Genomic DNA, 22,714 nt, shown 5'->3' with positions numbered 1-22,714 from the left:
GAAACGAGACTCTGTCCGGGTTCTGTGTCTCAGTTTGCAGTTCAGTCCTTGGTTTTTGGCCGAGTAAAAAACAATCAGTAGTGAAACAATCAGGGGTAGATCTAAGGAGGATCTAAGAGCTATCACAAGGGCAATCAGATAGTTTGTGAATCAGCTGTTTAAATCATAAACAGATCCAGTGAATGGATTGAAGCAGCAGTTATCTACTTTGCATTTGTTATGGCAAACGCAGTTCGAAAACTACTTATAAGTTTATGAAACAAACAACAAAGAATGATACACAAACAAACTAATTAGACACTCCCCAGCGGAGTCGCCATTTTGCTACAGGGAAAAGTGTCTATTTAGAACTGCTCTATCCCACTAAGGTGTGACAGCTGCCTTAGAAACAAACAGAGAAAAACTACTTTTGTATTTCCTTTATGAATTATAGATAGAGAGGAATAGAAAGAACCGACCTGTGTCTTGCGCTAATCCTTTGATCCAATCCCTCTCTTCTTTGATAGTCTCCAGCTACCTGCTCTCTTGCATGCCTAGCTTCACAAAGTACCTGTAAGATCACAGAAGAATAGCACTATACAAAGACATGGATCTATATTCATAAACAACTTAGGATCAGATTTAAGTTAACCATACAAATGTAACAAGCATCAATGATACAAAAGCATGGAGGAGAACTCAAATAGTTTTTATTGATAAACAAGAAAAGATCCAGGAGGAGTTACAACCAGTGATTCCGACCCAGCATCAACCTCCCAGCAAAGAAGCCCCTCTTCACCTCAAACAAAGCATAAATCACCCAACAATCTGATGTTTGTCTCTAGAAACCAACAGCAATTCCTTACAATATGCAAAATTCCAGCCTCCGGACCTCTGGGATGAGGGATCCATATATAGATATCTGTAAGGAGGATGAGTCAGCTTATGATTTGATTAGTGTCTTCTCTCTTCAGTTCTTGCTTCCACTTGGAGACTGAGGGCCTCTTACTCATCCTTGGTCGAATTCAGTGAGGCAAGTGTCACAGAAGAAGATTCTGGAAGCTTCCATTGTCTCTCCACCTCGCGGAATGACACTGCCATTTGTCATTTCTCGCCCATCACACCCTACAGAAGGGAGTTTTGAAATGCAATGCACCCTCACAGTGCATTTGTGTGAGATGCAACGCACCTAGCCAGTGGAGCAGCTGCAATGATCCTGTTTTGACCAATTCTGAGTAGTTTCTGGTGGAGAAATTCTGGGAGAAGCTGTAATCTGTTGACCTTGTTCCTTTAGGGGTTAGAACAACACTTTTAGGGACTTAGGAGCCCTTGGTTTATGGACATTTCATGCTTGGAGTTGTAGGGCACAAAAATGTCTATAACAGAGATGGGGAAGCCGCACCCACACCAGAACAGCAGATGGGACATCCTGAGGTGGGTCGAAGTCTGGCGACCATTTGTTGAGATATAGACCTTGGGGGCCCCTAAAATAAGGTCTATTTCTGAAGATTAAGCTTCTATCCTCTGCACTTTCGAAGACGAAAACGAAAAAACCTTTGCCTACGAAATAGCTTTTTATTCCTTCTTTGATTAGTGGCGTCTAGTTCCTTTGAGTCCAATCCTCCACCGACTTGGGAGAGGGCCAGAGGCCTGTGAACTAGCCTATGAGACCTCTCTCAACTAGATTCAAAGCTGCTTTGCAGGTTTCTTCTTCAGGAAGGGCTACCGAGGGAATGGTTTCCAGCTTCTTGACGAACTTCTGTTGACTGGCTGAAGGCGGGCGCTTGCTACACGAGGCAATCATAGCTTTGAAAGCTATAACCTCCGGTGGAGGGGGCAGGGGAGGGTCCATGGGATCCGGGCCCCCAGAGGACGGCATGGCTGGGCGCAACAGAGCTGGTGCCTGGGCCAACCCTAGCACAAGCGCTCGAGGTCGCTCCGCTCAGCTGAAGAGGGCTGCCAAGAGGTGGAACTGGAGGCGACCCAGAGGGGGCCGAAGCGAGGTTGAGATAACCCAGCAGCAGGAGGCTGCCAGGCGGGGAGGCCGCAGGAGGCAGCACAGGGGAAGGGGGTGGCTAGGTCGAGCCAGCGTGGGCGGTCAATAAATCCAATCAAATTCAAATAAATAAATAATTGAAAATAAAATATAAGCTCTCTATTGATGCTTGGGATGGTTTAATTGGCCAAGGATATCATTGACGAATGGATCTGCATTTAGAAGAGGCTTGGACAAATGAAAATGCAGAAAATAAAACTCAGAAAATTGATTTTGTTTTGAAAATTCGGAGCTTGATCTTCTGCTTGATTTTTGACCCAATAAATGACCAAATCTGTTAGTGAAACCTCCTCAGAAATGTTCTCCTTGATTTTATCTTTCCAATGAGCCGTCTTGGGCCTCATTTGGCCAAGTATAACTCAATCTATGAACCTCCAAAGTTAATGAGTCAAATCTAGCACAATTCTGAAATTTCTGTTGCTGGGCTAAAAAATCAGAATTCTAATTAAAAATTTAATCCTAAATTAGAATTCTAATTTAATTGTTAATTATGAATTAAACTAATTAATTAATAAACTTTTATTAATTAATTTTAATCTAACTAATTAATATAATTAACTATGTATAACTAATTAATCTAAATAATCATTAAATTTTAATTTAATTTAATTAATTAAATTATATATATTAATTAATTTTAATTAATTTAAAATTGAATATATTAAATATTAATTAATTAATTAAATATATTAAATATTTTAAACTAATAACTAACCTCACCATACTTACCTTACTTCATACTCATTCCACTCAAGTATAAGTGAATTTAGGAACTCACTAATAAATAAATCATGCTCCTTTGGTTAATGCCATGTTGCCTTATTGAGCCATCCCATATCGGCTATCGGGGAAGGAGGCTTTTTGCAATCGGGAAGTCAGGGATTTTAAGGTTTAAGGATTTTTTTTTTATAGTTCTGATCAAAAGCCCCGTTGCGATCAAATTGTGTTTTTGTTATTATTTTTTTATTTCATATATATATTATCTATTAAATTATTATTTTTTTATTTTTTATATATATATATTATATATTAAATCTTAATTTAATTAAATTGATTATATTTTATATATCAATTAATTTAAAATTTAATATTAAATATTATTTTTTATTTTGGTTTTATTTTCATGAAATTTAGTTTATAAACTACAGCTACTTTGAAAATAAATAAACTATAACTATTTTGACATTATGATTTTTTGAGATTAGTAATTTATTTGAAATATTGGAGTAAATTACTAAAATCTCGTTGCTTCATGATTTGGCTATATAAGTAAAAAAATGAAAAAATGTTAGTAAGAACTAACTAAGTGTTAATATTTAAAATAAATGCATTATTGAACTAATTTATTTACAAAATGCAATATTGTACATTTTATGCATTTTTTAACCCAGACAACATAAATAATTAGACTTCAAAGGAATGTCACTTACAAACCAGTTGTCCAAATGAAGCGAAACAAGTATCAATGGGAAGCTTATAAAAAATCGATTTGAACAAAACAATCAAAACAATAATCCAAAGAAAATGAAAAATTAACAAAAGCGTAGGATAATCAACTAAATAAAAACCCTAAAAGGTGTTTAGCCAAAAATTTTATAGAAATGGTCCCCATTATTTGAAATGAACAAATCAAAATGGGGGGTTGTGTTTTTACCACAACAGAACCATGGGATTGTATAAACAGAGCGAGGTTCTAAGAGAAAAAAGAGAAGAAATAATAGAATCGAAGCATGAGAAGGTTAAGTGATTGAGTCAAAGTTCGTAGAGTAGGAGAAGGCTCTGCAACTAAGTGCACAGAGGCCTAGTAGTCTGCAGTTGAGTGCGCAGGGAAAGTCGAGTCTATAACCGTGGAAAGAATCAATAAAGAGAAGTTTTGCTATAATTCTGTGTATCTTTTCTAGTGTATTGCATGAATGAATGTAATTTACAAGTGTATTGTTTATCTACTACGTGAACCTGTATGAAGGTTTTATGTTGTTAAATATAAATTAAAGCACTCAAGTAGGCAAAGATAATTAACTAATATTGGAATATAAGTAAGGCCTTGGGTAATAGCGCAGAATGCAGCACACAGCGCCTGGGTAGGGTTGCGCAAAGGCAGTATATCAAGCTACAAGGAACGAAAAAGTGTGCGAAGCAATCTACGCTTAGGGACAAACCACGGACCAGACGAACTCATCAGACATCTCCACGATGCGGAAACCTGGTTCTAGCACCCTCCCATACTACTTCGAGTGAGACTTCATTCTGCGCTCCGCGGACTGTTGCCGAAAGGGCGAGTAGTACCGAGATCACAGAAGCCTAAATTCATTATTTGTTTGGCTAATTAACTCTGAACCTGGGTCAAGCCTCAACAAGCCAACAAATGGTTCTGTTGCCAGGACCGAGATCTGCATAGAGATGTCTGATGTCGTATCATTGGAATCCGACAAAGAAATGAATTGAAGAGTGGTTGGATAGAAAGATTCACGAATTCGTGGCACAGGAAAACAGGAATCCGTGATTATCAAAGGAAGAGTGGTTAGATTGCTACAGAAATCCACGAAAATTTTCTTTACATCCTTCCCTACTAAGTTGTATGAGTGGATCGCAAGGCTAGCAGATAGCCAAGGAAGGTGTAAACTCGACAAACCTATTGTGTGGACTCCAGAATTGGTGAGCAGACTGAAAGCATCGGAAGATAAGATCATGTGCGTTGTCGATCACTGGCTAGATCGAATCATAGGAGGGTTCATCACCAAATTCGCAGTAGATACTTCGGTCATCTATAGTGAGGCAGAACGACGTTTCCTCAAGGGACCGTGAAGTAAGTACGTTAAATATTTGAACATTTGCATTAAAATTCTACTGTGTGAAAAGCGGGTTATGTGAATAAATTGATGTTTGGGGATACACGGAGTGGGAGGATCTACAGAAACGAAGGTAGCATAGAATTAGAAACTAGCCCCTTGATTTCACCTTCGCGTGGAGGCGAAGAAGAGCTCACAAAGGTTTCACCAAGAAATGCGATCAACCTAATAAATCAGAGAATTCCGTGCATACCACCCCCACCCGCACCACCACCAGTTTTACCATCTTCACCCCCGACTTCACCCATACCACCTCCACCACCACCCCGAAGCAATATGGCCAGTGCGATAAAGCTACCAGTGTTCAAGGGAGTAGGAAATGAAGATCCAGACTAATTTTGGTTCATGGTAAAAGCTGTATGGGAAGCACAGAGTGTCATGGATGACAATATAAAGAAGGCAACATTGGTCAACACTCTGCAAGATCGCGCGCTGACCTAGTACATTAAGCATTCCAATGACAATCTGAATGCGGGGATAGCGGATATCCAAGCTACACTAAACAAGGAATTTAGCATGCCAAAATCGGAGGCACAGTCAATCATTGGATTCAAGGAAATCACCATGCTACCAGGAGAAACCCCGTGGGAGTTAGATCAAAGACTGAAGTGCACAATTCGTGAAGCGAACATGACCTTAACAGATGGGCAACACTGTGAATGGTTTGTAGCCTCGTTAACACCGCATCTACGGAATGTTGTGTCGCAACAAAGGCTAACCACTTAGGCTAAGGCTTTAGAGGTCACGATGAGATTGCACGAGACTTCAATACAAGATCCTAACCTGGGAGTCCAGCAGATTCACGCACAGTTGAAAAACTTGTGCCTTGAGATGCAGAGTTTGAAACAAGACAAGACGACTCATCCAGAAGTGCACGACGAGGTATGGTGCATAAAGTGCAAGGTCCAGGGGCACGACAAGGACCATTGCCCAGTGTTCACGAATTACCTCGCGGGAGGAGGACCAATGACATTGAGACTAGAGGCACAAGTAGGACCAAGCGCGGCACCTACATTATGGTGTGCGGTCAGATAGGAGGAAAACATGCTACAGATAACTTCCATCTACTACAAAAGTATACGCAGAATTCCAAAAAGTTGTTCTGTAATGTCTGTAGATCAATAAGCCCTGATGAGCACACCTGTAGAAGTTATGCATTGATGATCGATCGGACTCCTGCCTACATAGGTCAGGCTGAAACATGGCCCCTCAATCAAAAGGCAAGAATGGAGCGCACTGGATTTCAGGGGCACAGACGAGGCCGAGGTGGAAAGGGACTAGGAAGAGGTTGCGGATAGCTGATATGTTACAATTGCAAAGGTTCGAGGCATTATTCCTGTGATTGTACAAATCCAACGAGACCATCATGCTTATATTGTACATAGTTTGATCATGAGACAGAGGACTGATAAAGGAGCACTCTAACCTCCCTCGACTCAGAACTTGCAAATGATGAGGTCTGAGCCACGCGAGGAAGACCCTAATGTAAATATCGTGCTTCGGAGTGGTATTACAACAGGGGATGACAAAGGCAAGCAGCCCGAAGAAAGTACCTGGGTTCGCAAGGCTCCAACAAAGGAACCAGAATTTGATTTGGAGCACGCTAAGGAGACATTCATGGAAGCTAAGAGGAGCTTCGCAAATGCCTCCACTTCAGGAAGTAAAGACAGACTGGAGTCAAAAATGGACCCATCAATGCTCACTATATTCTTAGAGACATGCATGAAGCTATTGTGCGATAGCAAGGCTGTGAAGGGGCTGCAAGAACTCATAACTAGATGTGTTGGGACCGCGCCAGGAGAATCGCGCGTAGTCTGGAAGCTCGAGAAGCACACGACGCGAATAGGAAGGGAGATGAGATTGATCGCACAGATCGGGGAATATGAGATGGATCAAGTGATTCTAGATCTAGGATCGGACGTGAACGTCCTGCCAAAGCAGACATGGGAGCGCATGGGCAGGCCTGCGTTGCAATGGTCTCCTATCCAATTGCGAATGGTGAACCAACAAAAGATCCTACCTATGGGGAGATTTCAAGGAATCACAGTAGATATCAAAGGAGCGAGCGCACTAGAATATTTCAAAGTGATAGAGATTATTGATGATAGCAATCCCTACCCCGTGCTACTGAGAATAGATTGGGCCACTGACATGAATGGAGTGATAAATCTAAAGAATCGCAATATGATTTTTGAGAAAAAGTCACTGCACTTAGTGGTACCTTTAGACCTTGCAGAAGGATCATGCTACACAGGGCCAGTGTGCGACTACGACAGCGACGAAGATCTAGACTGTATCTACAAGATAATTGCGCCCGAACAAGACTGGGTAAATCCAACTATAGATGGCCGAATCTTGTGGGAGTGCGAAAGCTCCTATACATCATATTCTGACGAAGATATAGAACGATGGTAGAACCGGTTATATGAGGTAACCATGCTCAACTGTAACATGATGACGAGGTCGTTGCACTACGTAACAACAGAGGTAAGAGATTTGCCTAAGTACAATGGGTTAGGTGAAGTGGTGGAGTCCCTAAACAAATTTGAAGGAGAAGTGTCAGAACAACAACATTTAGGTGCTCTGAAATGGGTAATGCGTGCTACGCCCACAAGGTGGTGGAGTACGCACCATAAGAGTTTTGAGGATTGGCACAACTGCCAAAGGATGATGTGCCTACAATTTGGGAAGCCTCAAAAGTGGTTAAAAGACAAGTATGACAAATGAAATGGTTCGCGTGCCCACTTTTCCAGGTGGGTACAAGCATATGGTGCGAAACTTGCGGGAATGCACACAGTACTCGCAGTAGGAGACATGATCGAGATGCAGGTGCGGGAAAGACAATGGCATGAATGACCCCTCCAGCTGGGACCATGAAGTATGGAAATACCAGGTGTGCAGAAGGATATCCACGCAGAAGTCTTTAACAAAATACGCGAAGCGCTAAACAAAGTCCACAATACGAAGCGGACTGGCTGGGACATGTACGTACCAGCGACTCTATGGGCTTATAGGACCACGTGCAAGACCCTGACTGCGTAGGCACCTCCAAAGCTGAAGTATGAAGCGAATGCTATAATCCCCATGGAGCATGAAAAGCCTAGTCCGCGCATAGTAGCACCAGTAGATATGATGGTTCGCAGAGCTTGGAAAGAAGGGATCACACAGCTGCAAGAAGCAGAACACATGGGACTTGAGGAAGAAATCCAACAGGGAAATTTTAGGCTCCAAGAACTTGAAAAAGAAAGGGTGCGATTAAGGAGGAAAAGCGCTTTGGTAGAAGCGGAAGTCAAGAAGCTGGAAGACGAGATAAGGGATGATTTTCTCGATAAGAAGACCACGGTGATAAAACAGGGTGCGCACGATCATGCTGACAAGTTTGAGGACTATCACTGCAAATTGATCAGTTTGATGCCTTGGCTTGGACCGCATATTACTAAGAGAATTAACCAGGGTGATGCGCTGCAGAGGATAAGGTGCGCGACGCCGCCAGTAACGGTAAAAGGTAGGTATTTCCCAGGAAGAATGCTAGATGACTGGAGGAAACCGCACACAGGTGGCGCGACCACCTGACTAGCCGAGGGAGGAACAGTCTTAGCGCTCCAAGCAGTTGAAAGGAAGCGCGGGACTATAAACTATTCTACCCAGAAGCTGCGCGAGGTTGGAGCTACGCAAAGAAACAAAAAGTCACAAGATATGCGACTGCGCACGGGGGGCTACGCTACCATGCGGGTTGGCCAGAAAGTGACCGTTGAAGTCACTATTCACGATGGGATGCTTGACTTGAGGCCAAATGGAGTGGGCGGCAGGCATTTAAGACACGATTTATGGGTAAGATTTGGAAAAATATGCCGCCAAGGGAGCATTAATGAACCGGATTTGGGGGGAACAATCGAATTCAAATTCAAAAAGCGCTATAAAATACAAAGGGCTACCCAACAAACAACACTTGGTCATTTTCAAATTGAGCGATTGAGCAAAGCCCTGATTGTTGTGAGCCAAGCGTTGATTGAGCCCCTGAGTTTGCAAGTGCTAGATTTCCAGACAAATATGATGGCAACAGCTGAGGACGTTATGGAGATAACCAAAATGATTGTCGGAGAGGCCTCACAAGCCCTAGTAGTGGGAGATGCTCCGGAAGGAGCCGAGATTGTGGCAGAAATCCCGAAATCACCGCACACACCCAGACCCAAGAAGGACAAGCAAGCGATGGTTCCCGTACGTGTGTCCCCATGGAACCTGTTGCGCACCAAGCTGTCAATGGAGGAGAAGGGGAAAGTCGTCACCATAGAGATCGACAAAGAAGAAGAAGACCTGGCGAACCTAATCATCGGCGAAGATGAGGATGAAGGCATGGAGGAGGAAACTCAGCCTACGCACCCCCCAACAAAGTTGTTTGCCTTTGTCCCCCCACGAAAAGGAAAGGATAAAGTGCCCAAGGACGTGGACAATAACAAGAGCTTGTTCTAGACCTCGCTCCTCCCAGACAACATTATTTTTTAGGGCACACACCTGGGATGGGTGCCAAGCCTAAAATTTGAAGATTGGGACCTCGCTGACCACGAGAAGTTCCCTCACCTTGAGACCAAGAACCTCATGAAGCCCAAGCAGAACACCGCGGCAGGAGTGACAAAATTAGAACCATGGAAGTGGTTGCGCGGAGTGGAAAAGGTTGGGCTACTAAATCTACTCTGGGTGCCACACTTCCACCACGCACCAATAACCATTTTCGTCATCAGGCAGCTATTCTGCCTGATGCATGATGGGTGTTTGTGGCTAGAGGAGCCCATCCCCATCACGGTAGACTTGATTCACCGCGTTTCCCGGCTTCCATGCAAAGGAGAAGACCCCGCGGTCATATCGGAAGGGAAGAGCAGTGACTTGGCTGTCACGGAGGCCATGAAGAAAAAGTACAAGATGGAAAAGAAGAAGAGGGGCTACGCCATCTCCAGCATCAAGGACAAAGCAGTACGTGTCAACCCAAATCCTGGCAGGAAAGGTTATGCACAAGCGTCACGCGGACGAAGTACCCGCGTCGGTAGTTGCACTAGCTGAACAGCGCGCGGAGGGGGTCCAATTTAACTGGTCCGAGTTCCTCTGTAAGGAGTTTTTAGAAAATTGCCGCAAAGCTCAGGAACAGGGCAAAACGTTCCACTATGCATGGCTTTTGCTGTCCATAGTGCTCGTGGCAGGGGAATTACCAGAGGATAGTCGATTCCCCATAATTGACAGGGACTGCCAGAGGCCACGAAGTATGCTTCGCTCTGGGCCACAAAATATGCCAAGAGGATCTGCAACAGTAAAATATTATGGGTGTTCATGGAGATGAACCTCAGAATGGGGATCAGCAGCAAGCCGCAGTTGTCGCCCACTGTCTACAACAGTCTGCAGAGTTTTGCATAATTCAAAGCGGACATGCATAACATTTATATGAGAGCGCGAAAGGATCCAACTAAACAATAGAGGAAGCTACCCTTTGTAGCCACAGACGATGTCATCTTCAACGTCCTAGAGACATGGCTGCCAGAGTGGTGCGCCGTCGACATCGCGGAGGTATAAAAGTCGGCGACACAACGAAAGAAAGACGAGGCAAAGTTGTGCATCGTATAGTTGGTAGAAAAACGAAGGAAGGAAGCAGCGGCAGCAGAAGTGCGGGTGACACGGGACGTTGCACAGACAAAAATTGAGCAGGAAAAGGCCACAACAGTAGCACAAGAGGCAACCGCGAAGGCGCACGAGGGCCAATCATCGCCTTTGCAGGGGCAAGAAGCAGAAACAAAAAAGGCAGGCGTGGACCCACAAACCGCGTCAACGTAGTTGAAGCGACAGAACCCAACAAAGCGCGCATGGTCGCATAAGAAGGTCAAGGCATCAAAGTTGTCTATTGACCCGATCACCCTAACCGAGGGTGATCTGCACGACATTGGCGAGACGATGCGCGCTGTCACCTCTGAGGCTCTCCAAGATTTCATGCAAGAGAACCAAAGCGCGCAGTTACAGGAATTACAAGCGCACCCTCCTCAGGCTGGTACCCTTTCGACCAGCCTCGCAGCCGGCTCAACAGCAGTAGAGAAAATGTTGCACGCGCGGATGACGAATACCATAGTGCTACTGGAAGGGGCACTAGTGACATCAAATGAGGCCGACAGGCCTACGGTCAGCACGCTGAAAGGTCTCAATCTCAATATGGTTGCACTCCCGCGAGAGACCTTATATATTTCGCAGGATGGAATAACTACAGAGTTGCACGCTAGGGAGAGCCGCACACTTCAAGTCTTCAGTGAGAAGAAAATCAATATGGAACAACTGAGCATGCAGCGCGACGAAGTAGTATCGTAGAACCAACAACTGGTACAGGTAATAGATGACGCTTGCCAAAGCGTCCCAGAGCTGGCCATCCCAGCAGACATGCCAGCAGAGGCGCGGATCCACAGGTTAGCAACAGGGGTCCGCGAGGTAAGGGAAGAAATGAAAAAGGTTTAGATGGAGCTGAACCTTCAGATCGCCGAGTTGCGGTTGAAGGCGCAGCTGTCCACCCCTCTGGAAGTCAAAGAACAAGGCGCTAGCGCTATCACAACCGGACTGGACGAGATTGGAGGTGCAGTGCGAGACTGCACCAATATGTTGGAAGAATCACTTGAGGTCCTCTCAAATCTGTAGGAGGACCCCAACATCCTAAAGGCAGGTGGACGCAGCACGACACAAGGAAGCAGTCCTAAAGGCGCGCGTTCAGCCTTGGATCAACGAGGTGTTCACCATCACAGCAGAAATTGAAGGCAAGCTCACACACATGCAGGGGATGCACGTACTGATGCAGAAAAGCACTCTCGACACAGAGGTCTCGGAACAACTTATGCAGCAAATCCAACAGGCAGCAGCTCAGTGCGATGTTGACCTTGCCACAGTTCGAGAACAGTTGGAGGGACTCCGCGCCGACAGAGTGACTCGAGGGCGAGTCATGATGTTTCTGTTGGGGGCCTGTTGGGCATGCAATCCCCCCAAGGCAGGTTTTGGGGCTTAAAGCCCAAGTTTTGACCAAATTTTGGTGTAAGAGCTCCGCAAATTGTGGGCGTGGGGCGCGAAAATATGATAGATTCGTAGGGTTGTCCACCCTAGTTTTGTAATGTAATGTCGGTTGGATAGACCTACCCATGGTCCGCGGACCATGGGATTGTATAAATAGAGCGAGGCTCTAAGTGAAAAAAGGGAAGAACTAATAGAATAGGAGCATGAGAAGGCTAAGTGATTGAGTCAAAGTGTAACATGTGTTTGTGGGTCGTAGAGTAGGAGAAGGCTCTACAGCTGAGTGCACAGAGGCCTAGTAGTCCGCAGCTGAGTGCACAGAGGCCTAGTAGTCCGCAGCTGAGTGCGCAGACCCCTGCAGCTGAGTGCGCAAGGCGAGTCGAGTCTGTAATCGTGGAAAGAATCAATAAAGAGAAGTTTTGCTATAATTTTGTGTATCTTTTCTAGTGTATTGCATGAATGAATGTAATTTACAAGTATATTGTTTATTTACTGCGCGAACTTGTATGAAGGTTTTATGTTGTTAAGTATAACTTAAAGCACTCAAGTAGGCAAAGATAATTAACTAATATTGGAATATAAGCAAGGTCTTGGGTAATAGCGCAGAGCGTGGCACACAACCCCTGGGTAGGGCTGCACGAAGGCAGTATATCAGGCCGCGAGGAACGGGAAAGTGCGCGAAGCAACCTGCGCGCAGGGACAAACCGCGGACCAGTCGAACTCATCAGACATCTCCAGGGTGTGGAAACCTAGTTCTAGCACCCTCCCATACTACTTCGAGTGAGACCTCAGTCCACGCTTCCCGGATTGTTGCTAAAAGGGCCAGTAGTATCGAGATTTTTTTGGCTAATTAACTCTGAACCTGGGTCAAGCCCCAACCAGCCAACAAACCTCCTCTTCTCTTTTTCATTGTCTCCTCTCTCAATTACAATGTGATCTCAATACTACATAGTTGTCATATAATTCCCTCATAAAAAGAGGGTTTCCTTCTAAGGATAAAAACCCTAACATAATAACTACCATCATATTTATAACCTAATGATGAATGGTCTAAATCGATTATTAAATTAGAATATTGTACAGGGCAATTTTTTCAAAAAGTTATCTTTAGGAGCACTGCCCCCGAACCCCTACTAGAGGGGTTCCAAATAGTTGTCACTGACTACCTAGTAATAATAGTAGGGGGGCAAACCCCCCTACACTCACCGTTAGGAACTAGGGTCCAAACACGACTAACAACAAGACCTCTAAATCAAGAAGAATCAGCTTCCACAACCAACATGAGGGTGTAGGATTAAAGAGAGTGATTCTTAGCAAATGATCGAGAGCGGCCCCAAAGTCCCAACATTTCCAAATGCCCAAATTCCTTCAATAAAAGGACATATCAAACAAGGTGGATTTTTGTCACATGCCCAACCAATGCTTAATTTGGAGGAGGGTTTGATCTTGAAGAATTGGATCCTTACCCATGATGCTATCACTTCAAATATTGATTTTCTTAATAAATTTCTAGATATGAGATATGTTCTAGACAAGTGGAACCTTATCCAAGAACTAGAACAATCCCCAACTAAATATTTTTTTTTTGAAGTATTATTTTCCACTAATAATATCTCCCAACATAAATCTCACAATAGTTTGGCTCTAAATGCAACATTCATTAAAACGGAGTCCTTAACTCCTAATCCTCCATTGGCTTTAGGGTCACAAACAACATTCTAATTTACCAAGTGAAAATCATTTTTTTAACTTTCCTCCTCGCCAAAATAAAAACTATCTAAAATTTTAAGCTATAACAAATTTAATACCAACTAAAACTACTCAACACAAAAATTTGGAAAATGGAAAGAGTGGATCGTACATATTTAACCAAAACAAGATGGTCAACAAAATCAAGTCATCACAGGTCACATTGTTGAAATTTGGCTTTTGGCTTTGATTTTTAATAGGTTACCAAAAATATCAAAATATGTAAAAAAACACCTATCTGCATTTAAAAGAAAATAAAAAAATTTAAAATCATTAACAACGATTTTTTTTGGGGTAATATTCCATACATACAACGAACTTTTAACATATCAATTAAACCCCTAAAACTCTAATAAAGAAATAGTATGCTGAATTGAGGCTTCTGTGATCCATAATATTTGAAAGAAAAACTTCGGCGTAAATCACATATAGACATACATTTGTTAAATGTATGTTTACATGTGATTTACGCCAAAGTTTTTCTTTTAAATAGTATACTAATATGCTATAATGGTAGAAACTACACTTATATATTTAAGTATCAATACTATTCTCCTAAATACATTAATAACACATGATGGTCCATATTTTATTGTGATTTGGAATCTACATTACTTTATATTCTAACATGTAAGCCTTCAAGGGTTAGAATTTCTTGTCCAAGTGATATAGTAGCTTCCCATGGAAGTGTTCCCGTTGATAGAATACATGCAAAAAGATATGCCACTAAGTAAAGGTGAAGCACCCGCAAAGAAAGTTACCACGTGGTTGGAGATATTGTAAGTCCACTTGTACTAGATACATGAAGAATGTAATGTGAGATTCTAAATAATAAATATATTGATTAGATTCAACACCTATCAAATTGTAAAGAAAGCAAAGCAAAGTTGGAAAAGGTTGTTGTTAATGGAAGGTAATTGGGTGATTAAGAGAGTTTAATAATAATCTTTTCATTTAGGTTCAAGTCTTATTTAATATATTTAATATTTATTAGATTCCACACCTATCAAATTGTAAAGAAAGCAAAGTTGAGTTGGAAAAGGTTGTTATTAATAGAAGGTTGTTGGGTGATTAAGAGAGTTTAATAATAATTTTTTCAGTTAGGTTTAAGTTTTATTTAATTTATTAAATATTTTATGCTCGTATGTTGATTACATAAATATTGAATGAATAATAAATTTTTAATAAAGGTTAATATTTTAGTTATTGAATGGACGCTACTTTTTGAAATTAGAACTAAACTTGTTTATTTCATAAAGGAACATTTTTTCTTAATTTTTTAAATTTTAATTGTTGAATTAAGGTTTCTATGATCTATATCGGTTTATGAGAGATTTTTCGGCATATAATATTTTTTAAATTTCAATCAATAAATTATATTTTATATTAAAAATATATATTTATATGTTTTTTAATAACATATGATTTAATTAGTTTAAATCATTAAATATTACATTTACGCAAAATTTCACTAAAACCTTAATTAATTTAAAAGTGCACCCTATCATTATTCACTAAATTTATAATATATATATTAAGATAAATGATATAAATATTTTATTATAAATAGTTATATATGTAATGGGAGTACAGAATTGTTTTTAGTAGTATTTTTGGACTTTCACGGCGAAAAAATTTGAGGTGAAATCTTGATTTGTATTATTTAAACTAGTTTTTTTATTGTATAAATGGATTCAGAACTTTGAAAAACCTCTAAGACACTTTGATTGTGTAGGGATTACTCATCAAACTTGTTATGTCAAAAAATTAAACTAAAAACTCTCATTAAAAACAACTCATATCTAATTTAATAAAACATAAAAACATAATGTCACTGTATGCTCTTGCATCCATTGTAGTCTCAGATATTCAAAATTATTTTTAGTAAGATTTTTTGGACTTTCACGGCGAAAAAATTTGAGGTGAAATCTTGATTTGTATTATTTAAACTAGTTTTTTTACTGTATAAATGGATTCAGCACTCTGAAAAACCTCTAAAACACTTCGATTGTGTAGGGATTACTCATCAAACTTATTATCTCAATAAATTCCTACAGGATTTTAGAAAAATTAAACTAAAAACACCCATAAAAAACTCTCACTAAAAACAACTCATATCTAATTTAATAAAACATAAAAACATAATGTCACTCTATTCTCTTGCATCCATGTAGTCTCAAATATTCTATACACACTTCAAAATCATCTCCCATCTCACCAAAAACAACTCATATCTAATTTAAAACATAAAAGCACAATGGCACTGTATGCTCTTGCATCCATTGTACTCCCAGATATTCGATACATTCTTCAAAATCATCTCCCACTTGAGGGGAGGGGAATTCAAGAAAAAATCCATTAATTCGCTTCTCTGCTAAGTTGCAGGAGATGAATCCTACATTTCCAAGTCAGAAACACGTGATAATGCATTTCAAAATGGCCAAAAATATTTCGAATGCGTTTTCCCCTTAACAGTCAACATTTTGGCCCACACTTAGGACCAACAAAGGCTATTAAAAGGTGGGGGGGCCTGCAACAAGCACACATATGCTTAAGGAAAACTAAAAAGAAAGGAGTTAAGAGTACAATGAATCAAACTGGAAATGGAAGCTCAAACTACAAGGTATCAAAGGGGAGATCAGCGCTGAAAAGAACCAATGGCATTCTTAATTTCTTAAGAAGAGTTTTATGTTCTTGGAGAGTGATTCCAAATTTAATATATTTTCTAGTTTAAGTTTCCGCTTAAAATTTTAGAAATTGTTTTCCACCAGAAAAATTAAGTGGAACTAGTACCAACAATTCTCAAGTCAATATTAGTAGAACTTGTGACTTGGTGACGACAGAGATGTCCAGAGAAATTGGTCTCACTCTAAGGGGATGCTTACCCTTTTAGCCGCAGGTCAATATTAATTTATTAATATGTACCAATTTTTTGTTTTTTATTTTAAATCTATAACCTCTTAAGAAGATGCATTTAACAATTTTTATTATTTCAGTGTTTAGAACTGGATTCCATAAAAATCCATTTTTCATTATCAAATTTGCTGTTTAAAAACACTTTTTTCATATATTTTGTATATACCACATTTCCAGAGCATACATATTTAGGAATCTGGTTCTGGTTTCCACATATTGTGCAACTTAACTTCTATGTAACCAGAAGAGAGGGAGGCCGTACAAGTGTAAAGATCAACCCTTAAGTGCATGAATGGTGCAAGCAAAATTGGAATTGAATAATGAAACTCCAACCACATCGTTAGAAGCAATTTAGAAGCATGTGCTCCCATTAGCGAAAGGAAAGTACAAAAACAAGGCTACAATTGAAGTACATTGGGGCAATCTTATTGTCCTTCACTCAAACAATATTTAAAGTTTGATATTGTTCTTATCATGGCTTCAGAAGAATGATTTTAATGCTTGCAATTTGAAAAAAACTCACATGAATTCCTTTTTCAGTTCAGAGTTCCGGGGAAACAATAATAAGATAGCTGAATGACTAACAAGACATAACACTGCAAATTTTGCAAGGTTGAAAAAAGGTTGGTGTATTTGCAGTTGCTGTCCAGTTTAGATTAGTTGGTAAAAATGCTAGAGAACATCCCCTTTATGGTTATGGATATTCTCCTTTTGTTGGCAATTACAATTCCAATGACAGCCGAGCTGATTCTTCCACAGAAATCCAACTGCTAAAACAGAATGAGGGTTGTGCTGCCAAAAAATAACAAGACATGAACAGCAGCAAAAGCAAGGATTGTAAAAGAAAAAAAACTATGATCTTTCATATGAAAAATTGCTCAAGATAGGATTCACCTTAATTGATAAGACCACCTCAAGCAAAAGTTTTCTGCAACTAAGACTGCTTCCACTATAATATATACATTGTCAATAAGCCTCATAGAGAATTATTGCAGATATGCAATCAACTTTTCATGAGAGGTTCAGCCATCTTTGAGCACTCCTCAGGTGGATGCTTCACTTCCTTCAGCAAAGCAACTACCTCCTTCATTGTTGGCCTTTCCCCGGGCGTAGAATTAACACAAAGTAGAGCTATGCCAAGTGCCTGAGACATCTCCTGGATCATTGGATCAGGCATTCCCCTGAGCCTTGAATCCAGAATGTTCAATATAGGTTCACAGCTCCGGATCATCCGTTTTACCCATTCCACTATATGCAATCCATCACCTATGGATGATTCCACTGCACCTCTGCCAGTCAAAATCTCAAGGAGAACAATTCCATAGCTGTATACATCACTCTTCTCTGTAATGTTCATTGTGTAGCCATACTCTGCAAGTACGGACAAGTGATGAATGACTTAGAAGTATGGAAATGAAAATAAAGAATGCAGTAAAGGTCTGAGAAATATCTTTCAAGACAGTAAAGAATGGAATAAAAGATGCAGTGTAACATAGAATCTAATAATTTGTCATATGCTGCAAGTAAAGAAACAAGTGATGAACGACTTAGAAGTATGGAAATGAAAAGAATGCATTAAAGATCTGAGAAATTTCTTCAAGGACAGTGAAGAATGGAATGAAACACACAGTGTAACATAGAATCTAAGAATTTGCAGACACATAAACACTGGACAGACATTACCAGGAGCAATGTAGCCATATGAACCAGCAACCCTGGACATCGCAAGATGAAAATCAGAAGCAGTCATCAGCTTGGCAAGGCCGAAATCGGCTAAATATGGCTCAAACCTTGCATCCAGAAGTATGTTATTGCATTTGACATCCCTGTGCAGAATTGCAGGCACACAATCATGGTGCAAATATGAGAGGCCTTGAGCTGCCCCAACTGCAATTTTGTACCGTGTATCCCAGTCAAGAATCCTCCTCTCATGGAGTAATTGAGCCAGATTCCCATTTGGTATGTAGTTGTAGAGAAGAAGCTGAACTCGCCGATTGGTGCAATACCCAAGTAGTTTCACAATATTACGATGGCGAATATTGCCAAGGATCTCTATTTCTGAGGCAAAGGCATCCTGCTGTTCTTTTGCATCATCCCTCTTAGAAGGCCAAAGTTTCTTCACTGCAATCACTTCTCCACTCGGCATGTCAGCTTTGTAAACAACTCCAGAACAACCTTTACCGATGATATTAGTTTCTGTCAGGTTCTCGAGAACATTTTCTATCGTAAAGTTGAGCTTTTGGAAGGGAATGAATGTCCAGGGCCAAGAGAAATCATCTCGGATCAACTCCTGCCTAAATCGTCTGCCTGTTTTAAAAACTAAATACCATCCTGTGCACAAAGCCAATGCTATGATGCCAGACAAAATGCAGACAAGGATAGTGACTGCTCCAACATGGGTTGAATGATGGGTTTCAAGAGAAGAACAAGTTTGGCCGTCAAGGGAAAGACAGAGCCCAGCATTGCCCACATAAGAATTTGTTGTCAAGGTTCTAAAAAAGGGTGTTGCAGGAAGAGGGCCAGAGAAATTATTGAAGGCAACATTCAAAGTTGTCAAGCTTGTAAGTGCCCCAAGCACCTTGACATCCCCAGATAGGTAGTTGTGGGAAAGATCCAATGATTGCAACTGTGTTAAAAGGGAAAATTCCTTAGGGATTTGGCCGGTAAATGCATTCCAGCTGAGGTTGAGATTGATAGCCAAGCTAGTAATGGATCCTATTCCTTTAGGGATGGTAGATGAAAGATTATTACAGCTCAAATCAAGTAATGTCAGCTTCTGGCAATTCTGCAATGCCTGGGGTATGTTACCAGATAAAATATTATTGCTAAGAATCAGCTTGTTCAGGTATTTCAGTTTGCCCAAAAGGAACGGAATCTCACCACTGAAGTAATTTCCACTGAGATCTAGCGTTTCTAGATTAATGAGATTACTAAGCTCAACTGGGATTTTACCTGTCAAACGGTTGTTGTGGACATCAAGAAGCTGAAGAGATGTACTGTTTCCAATCTCTTGAGGAAGAGGTCCAGTGAAGTTATTTGCATAAAGGTCCAAGAATAAAAGGTTTTGGAGCCGACCTAACTCTGAAGGAATCATTCCAGTCAATTGATTTTCTCCCAAACGCAAACGGAGAAGAGATTGGCAATCACCAACCATGGCTGGAATCGGTCCAGACAAAACATTTGCTAATAACATCAACTTAACTAGCTTCTGGAGGCGAAAAATTTCTTCTGGTATAGGACCAGTAAGCTGATTATTGGACAAATCCAAGCCATATAGTTCAGTGCAATTGCCGATACTTGCAGGAATCTGGCCTGAAAGTTTATTGCCCCACAGAAACAGGGATTGCAGTAACTTTAACCTACCTATCTCCCAGGGTATTGACCCAGATAGTTGGTTTTTATTTAACTGAAGGGAGACAAGGCTTGTACAATTTGTAAGCTGCCATGGTATGGCGCCCACAAGAAAATTATCAGTGAGATGAAGCTGGTCCAATCCTACCAATAAACCCAGTTCCTTGGGAATGGAACCAGAGATCTTGTTTGCGGAGAAGTCCAGTATTACAAGAGAAGAGCAGTTGCCAATCTCTGGAGGAATGGGACCTTCCAAGAAATTTCCCCATAGAAGAATGCTAGTTAACTTTTTCAATCTCCCCAGCTCTGGAGGGATGGGTCCAGAGAGTCCATTCATATGTAGATAAAGATTTCTTAGTTCAGTGCACTTACCCAACTCTGGAGGTATTGGTCCTGAAATTTCAGTTCCATACAGAGCTAAAGTCTGCAGGTTAACAAGGCCACCAAAAGAAGCTGGAATCCTTCCTGATAATGCAGTTAAAGCAACACCAAAGGTAATTAGATTCTTGCACCGACCAAGCTCTGGAGGAATAATGCCGCCGAGGTCATTGTTTCCACCCAATTTGAACTGTTCCAAATTCAATAAATTGCCGAGCTCGGACGGTATTGTGCCATTTAAATAATTGTCATGTAGGTAAAAAATACGCATAGACTTACAGTTTCCAAGCTCTGGAGGAACGCTTCCTTCGAGTTGGTTGGAATTTAAGTAGAGAACCTGCAGCTGGGTCAGCCGTCCAAGCTGTAAAGGAATAGGACCTGTGAGACTGTTTCCACTGAGATCCAACACCTCTAGTTGTATCAAATCCCCAAGGTCTGGTGGAAGAACCCCTGTAAGATTTGTGAGAGACAGATTCAGGAACTTGAGAGATGTCAAGGTGCCCAACTGGGATGGGATGCTGGCATTGAAGTAGATTTGAGGGAGATTTATTGCAGTCACCCTCTTCTCTTCTGAACAACTAATCCCTTGCCATGAGCACGGATTGTCCTCTTTAGGGTTCCAGCTTCTCAGGATGGTGTCTGAAATTTGGGTACTGGCCAAGAGACCCAGAAGAGCTTCTCCATCAGAAGACAGTGCGTCCACCACCTTGAGTTCCATCCTGGACATCATCAGCACTACCATGAACAAGGCCAAGAAGGGCTGCATTTGCATTTGGTGGAAACTCTTGACCCTGGCCTTGCTACAGCAATTTGGTCTTTGTGGCATTGTTATGAAGTGACAATCCAGAACCAATTTCAAGAACACTAACATAAAACAAGAAATGGTCTTCAGCCTTCCTCCCTGCTGCTTCTGATGGTCTTACATTCGATGGAGAGGAGAAAACCTGCATTGACTTTCAAAAATGGGGGAGATGAAAAAGGAGCAAAAACAGCAGCAGAGACGGCCATCATATTCATCAGTGGATTTGTGCATGGGAGAGTGTGAAAGTAGACCCAGCAGCAAAGCAAGCACTCCACCTTAAAAAAAATTCAAAAAATAGAAATATACACACTCCACTCTGCCTCGTTTTCACCACTTTTGGATTTCTCAAAAAGCATTGAGGAACCAAAGGAATACTAATTTTCTTCTCCTTGACCAACTAATGATCTCATTCCCCAAGGCTGAAGTGGAGGGAAAATCAAAGATTATTGAGATTCTGTATCTGCACACCTCTGACACAATCACACACACCATTAATTTATCTTTCAAATACATGGATAACCTAGCTTAAACATTCATCCACTGCAGTCCGGAACAAACGACAATTCACCTGCTGTTGCAGCATTTGAAAGGTAGATCAGACAACCAGGGTACTCTTCTCTTTTCTTATATTTTGTCTTAATAAATAAGAGCAAGTAGGTCCATATCTGGCTGATGCCCTGACAAAAGAATGTGCATTCCCATGAAACCTTTGTGAGAAAAAAAAACACACAGCATCCAATCAGATGCCACTGCCTTCACCCCAAACAACCCACCATAAATATATATACATGACACTCGGCCCAGGAAAAAATTTGCACCATCAGCACCATTGCTTAGGGTAACATGGCCAAAAAGACCAAATCTACTTCACGAGCTAAGTTGTCCCCTCTTTTTTCCTGCTTTTGTGTGCCAGCCACCTGCCTGTGTCCCCTTTCTCCCGCTCCACCCTACTCCTGTAACCTGTTCTATGATGTACTATCACCCCCACACAGCCCTCATTTTCATTGAAGGCTGACTGAGGGCTGACTCGGAGTGACAGATTTCAAACACTCTACATCAACCATCACATTACTGAAATAATGAATTCATAAACCAACGTGTCCTAAATAAATCCTGTAAGCATCATTCTTTCCAGTTAAAATAACAGTAATCTTTTAACAATCACAGCTGAGGTAGAGGAATTGATCAGCACTTTCCTATAACGTTAAATGTATCAACTTGAACATAAGTAGCATGTGTCCATCTGTGTTGTTCAACATATAACCAGCATATAAGTAGCATTGATCAGATTCTGCAGCATAGCTAGATTGAAAAGCTGGAAATGATCAAATTTATTGAGATAATTTTCTTTTAAAAAAATTTATGGTTCACTTAAAATTTTATTAAATTAATAATTAAATATTTAATTCTTTCAATTTCAAAGTTCAGATAAATTTAAAGCAATATAATTTTATTTTAAGATACAAAGATAGAGTATGATTACCCTGCATCATATAACAGATATACAGTCATGACCTCTCAATCCAACAAGTCCAGTTAAACTAAAATTCAGCATAAAGATGCATGTAACAGGTATTGAGAATCATCTAAGAACTTTTCTTAATTGACCTC

The 22,714-nt window shown here is 40.9% G+C and overlaps 1 protein-coding gene across 4 annotated transcripts; it reads right to left on the bottom strand.

Moving 5' to 3' along the window:
- Window positions 1-17,200: 17,200 nt before the first annotated feature.
- LOC149184719 (uncharacterized) lies at window positions 17,201-22,125 on the bottom strand. Of its 4 annotated transcripts, none has more exons than XR_016257310.1 (4): window positions 21,672-22,124; window positions 18,256-21,573; window positions 17,467-17,943; window positions 17,201-17,364 (listed from the first exon to the last, which is right to left on the bottom strand). XR_016257310.1 is itself a non-coding variant. In XM_089417676.1 (2 exons), the coding sequence occupies exons 1-2, from the start codon at window positions 21,170-21,172 to the stop codon at window positions 17,576-17,578; spliced, it is 3,285 nt and encodes a 1,094-aa protein (XP_089273802.1). In that variant the 5' UTR covers window positions 21,173-22,125; the 3' UTR covers window positions 17,201-17,575. The 4 variants fall into 4 exon arrangements, 1 of the variants encoding a protein (XP_089273802.1); XR_016257311.1 differs by lacking the exon at window positions 21,672-22,124 and having other exon boundaries at window positions 18,256-20,388; window positions 20,581-20,708; XR_016257309.1 differs by having other exon boundaries at window positions 18,256-22,124.
- Between the last annotated feature and the right edge of the window lie 589 nt (window positions 22,126-22,714).

This window comes from Pinus tabuliformis, chromosome 3_2 (genome assembly GCF_031772625.1).
Source record: "Pinus tabuliformis cultivar Carrire ecotype Pingquan chromosome 3_2, CPIR1, whole genome shotgun sequence".
NCBI lineage: Eukaryota > Viridiplantae > Streptophyta > Pinopsida > Pinales > Pinaceae > Pinus > Pinus tabuliformis.
The sequence above is the reverse complement of the archived record's forward strand: the minus strand, read 5'-3'. Positions and strand labels throughout refer to the sequence as shown.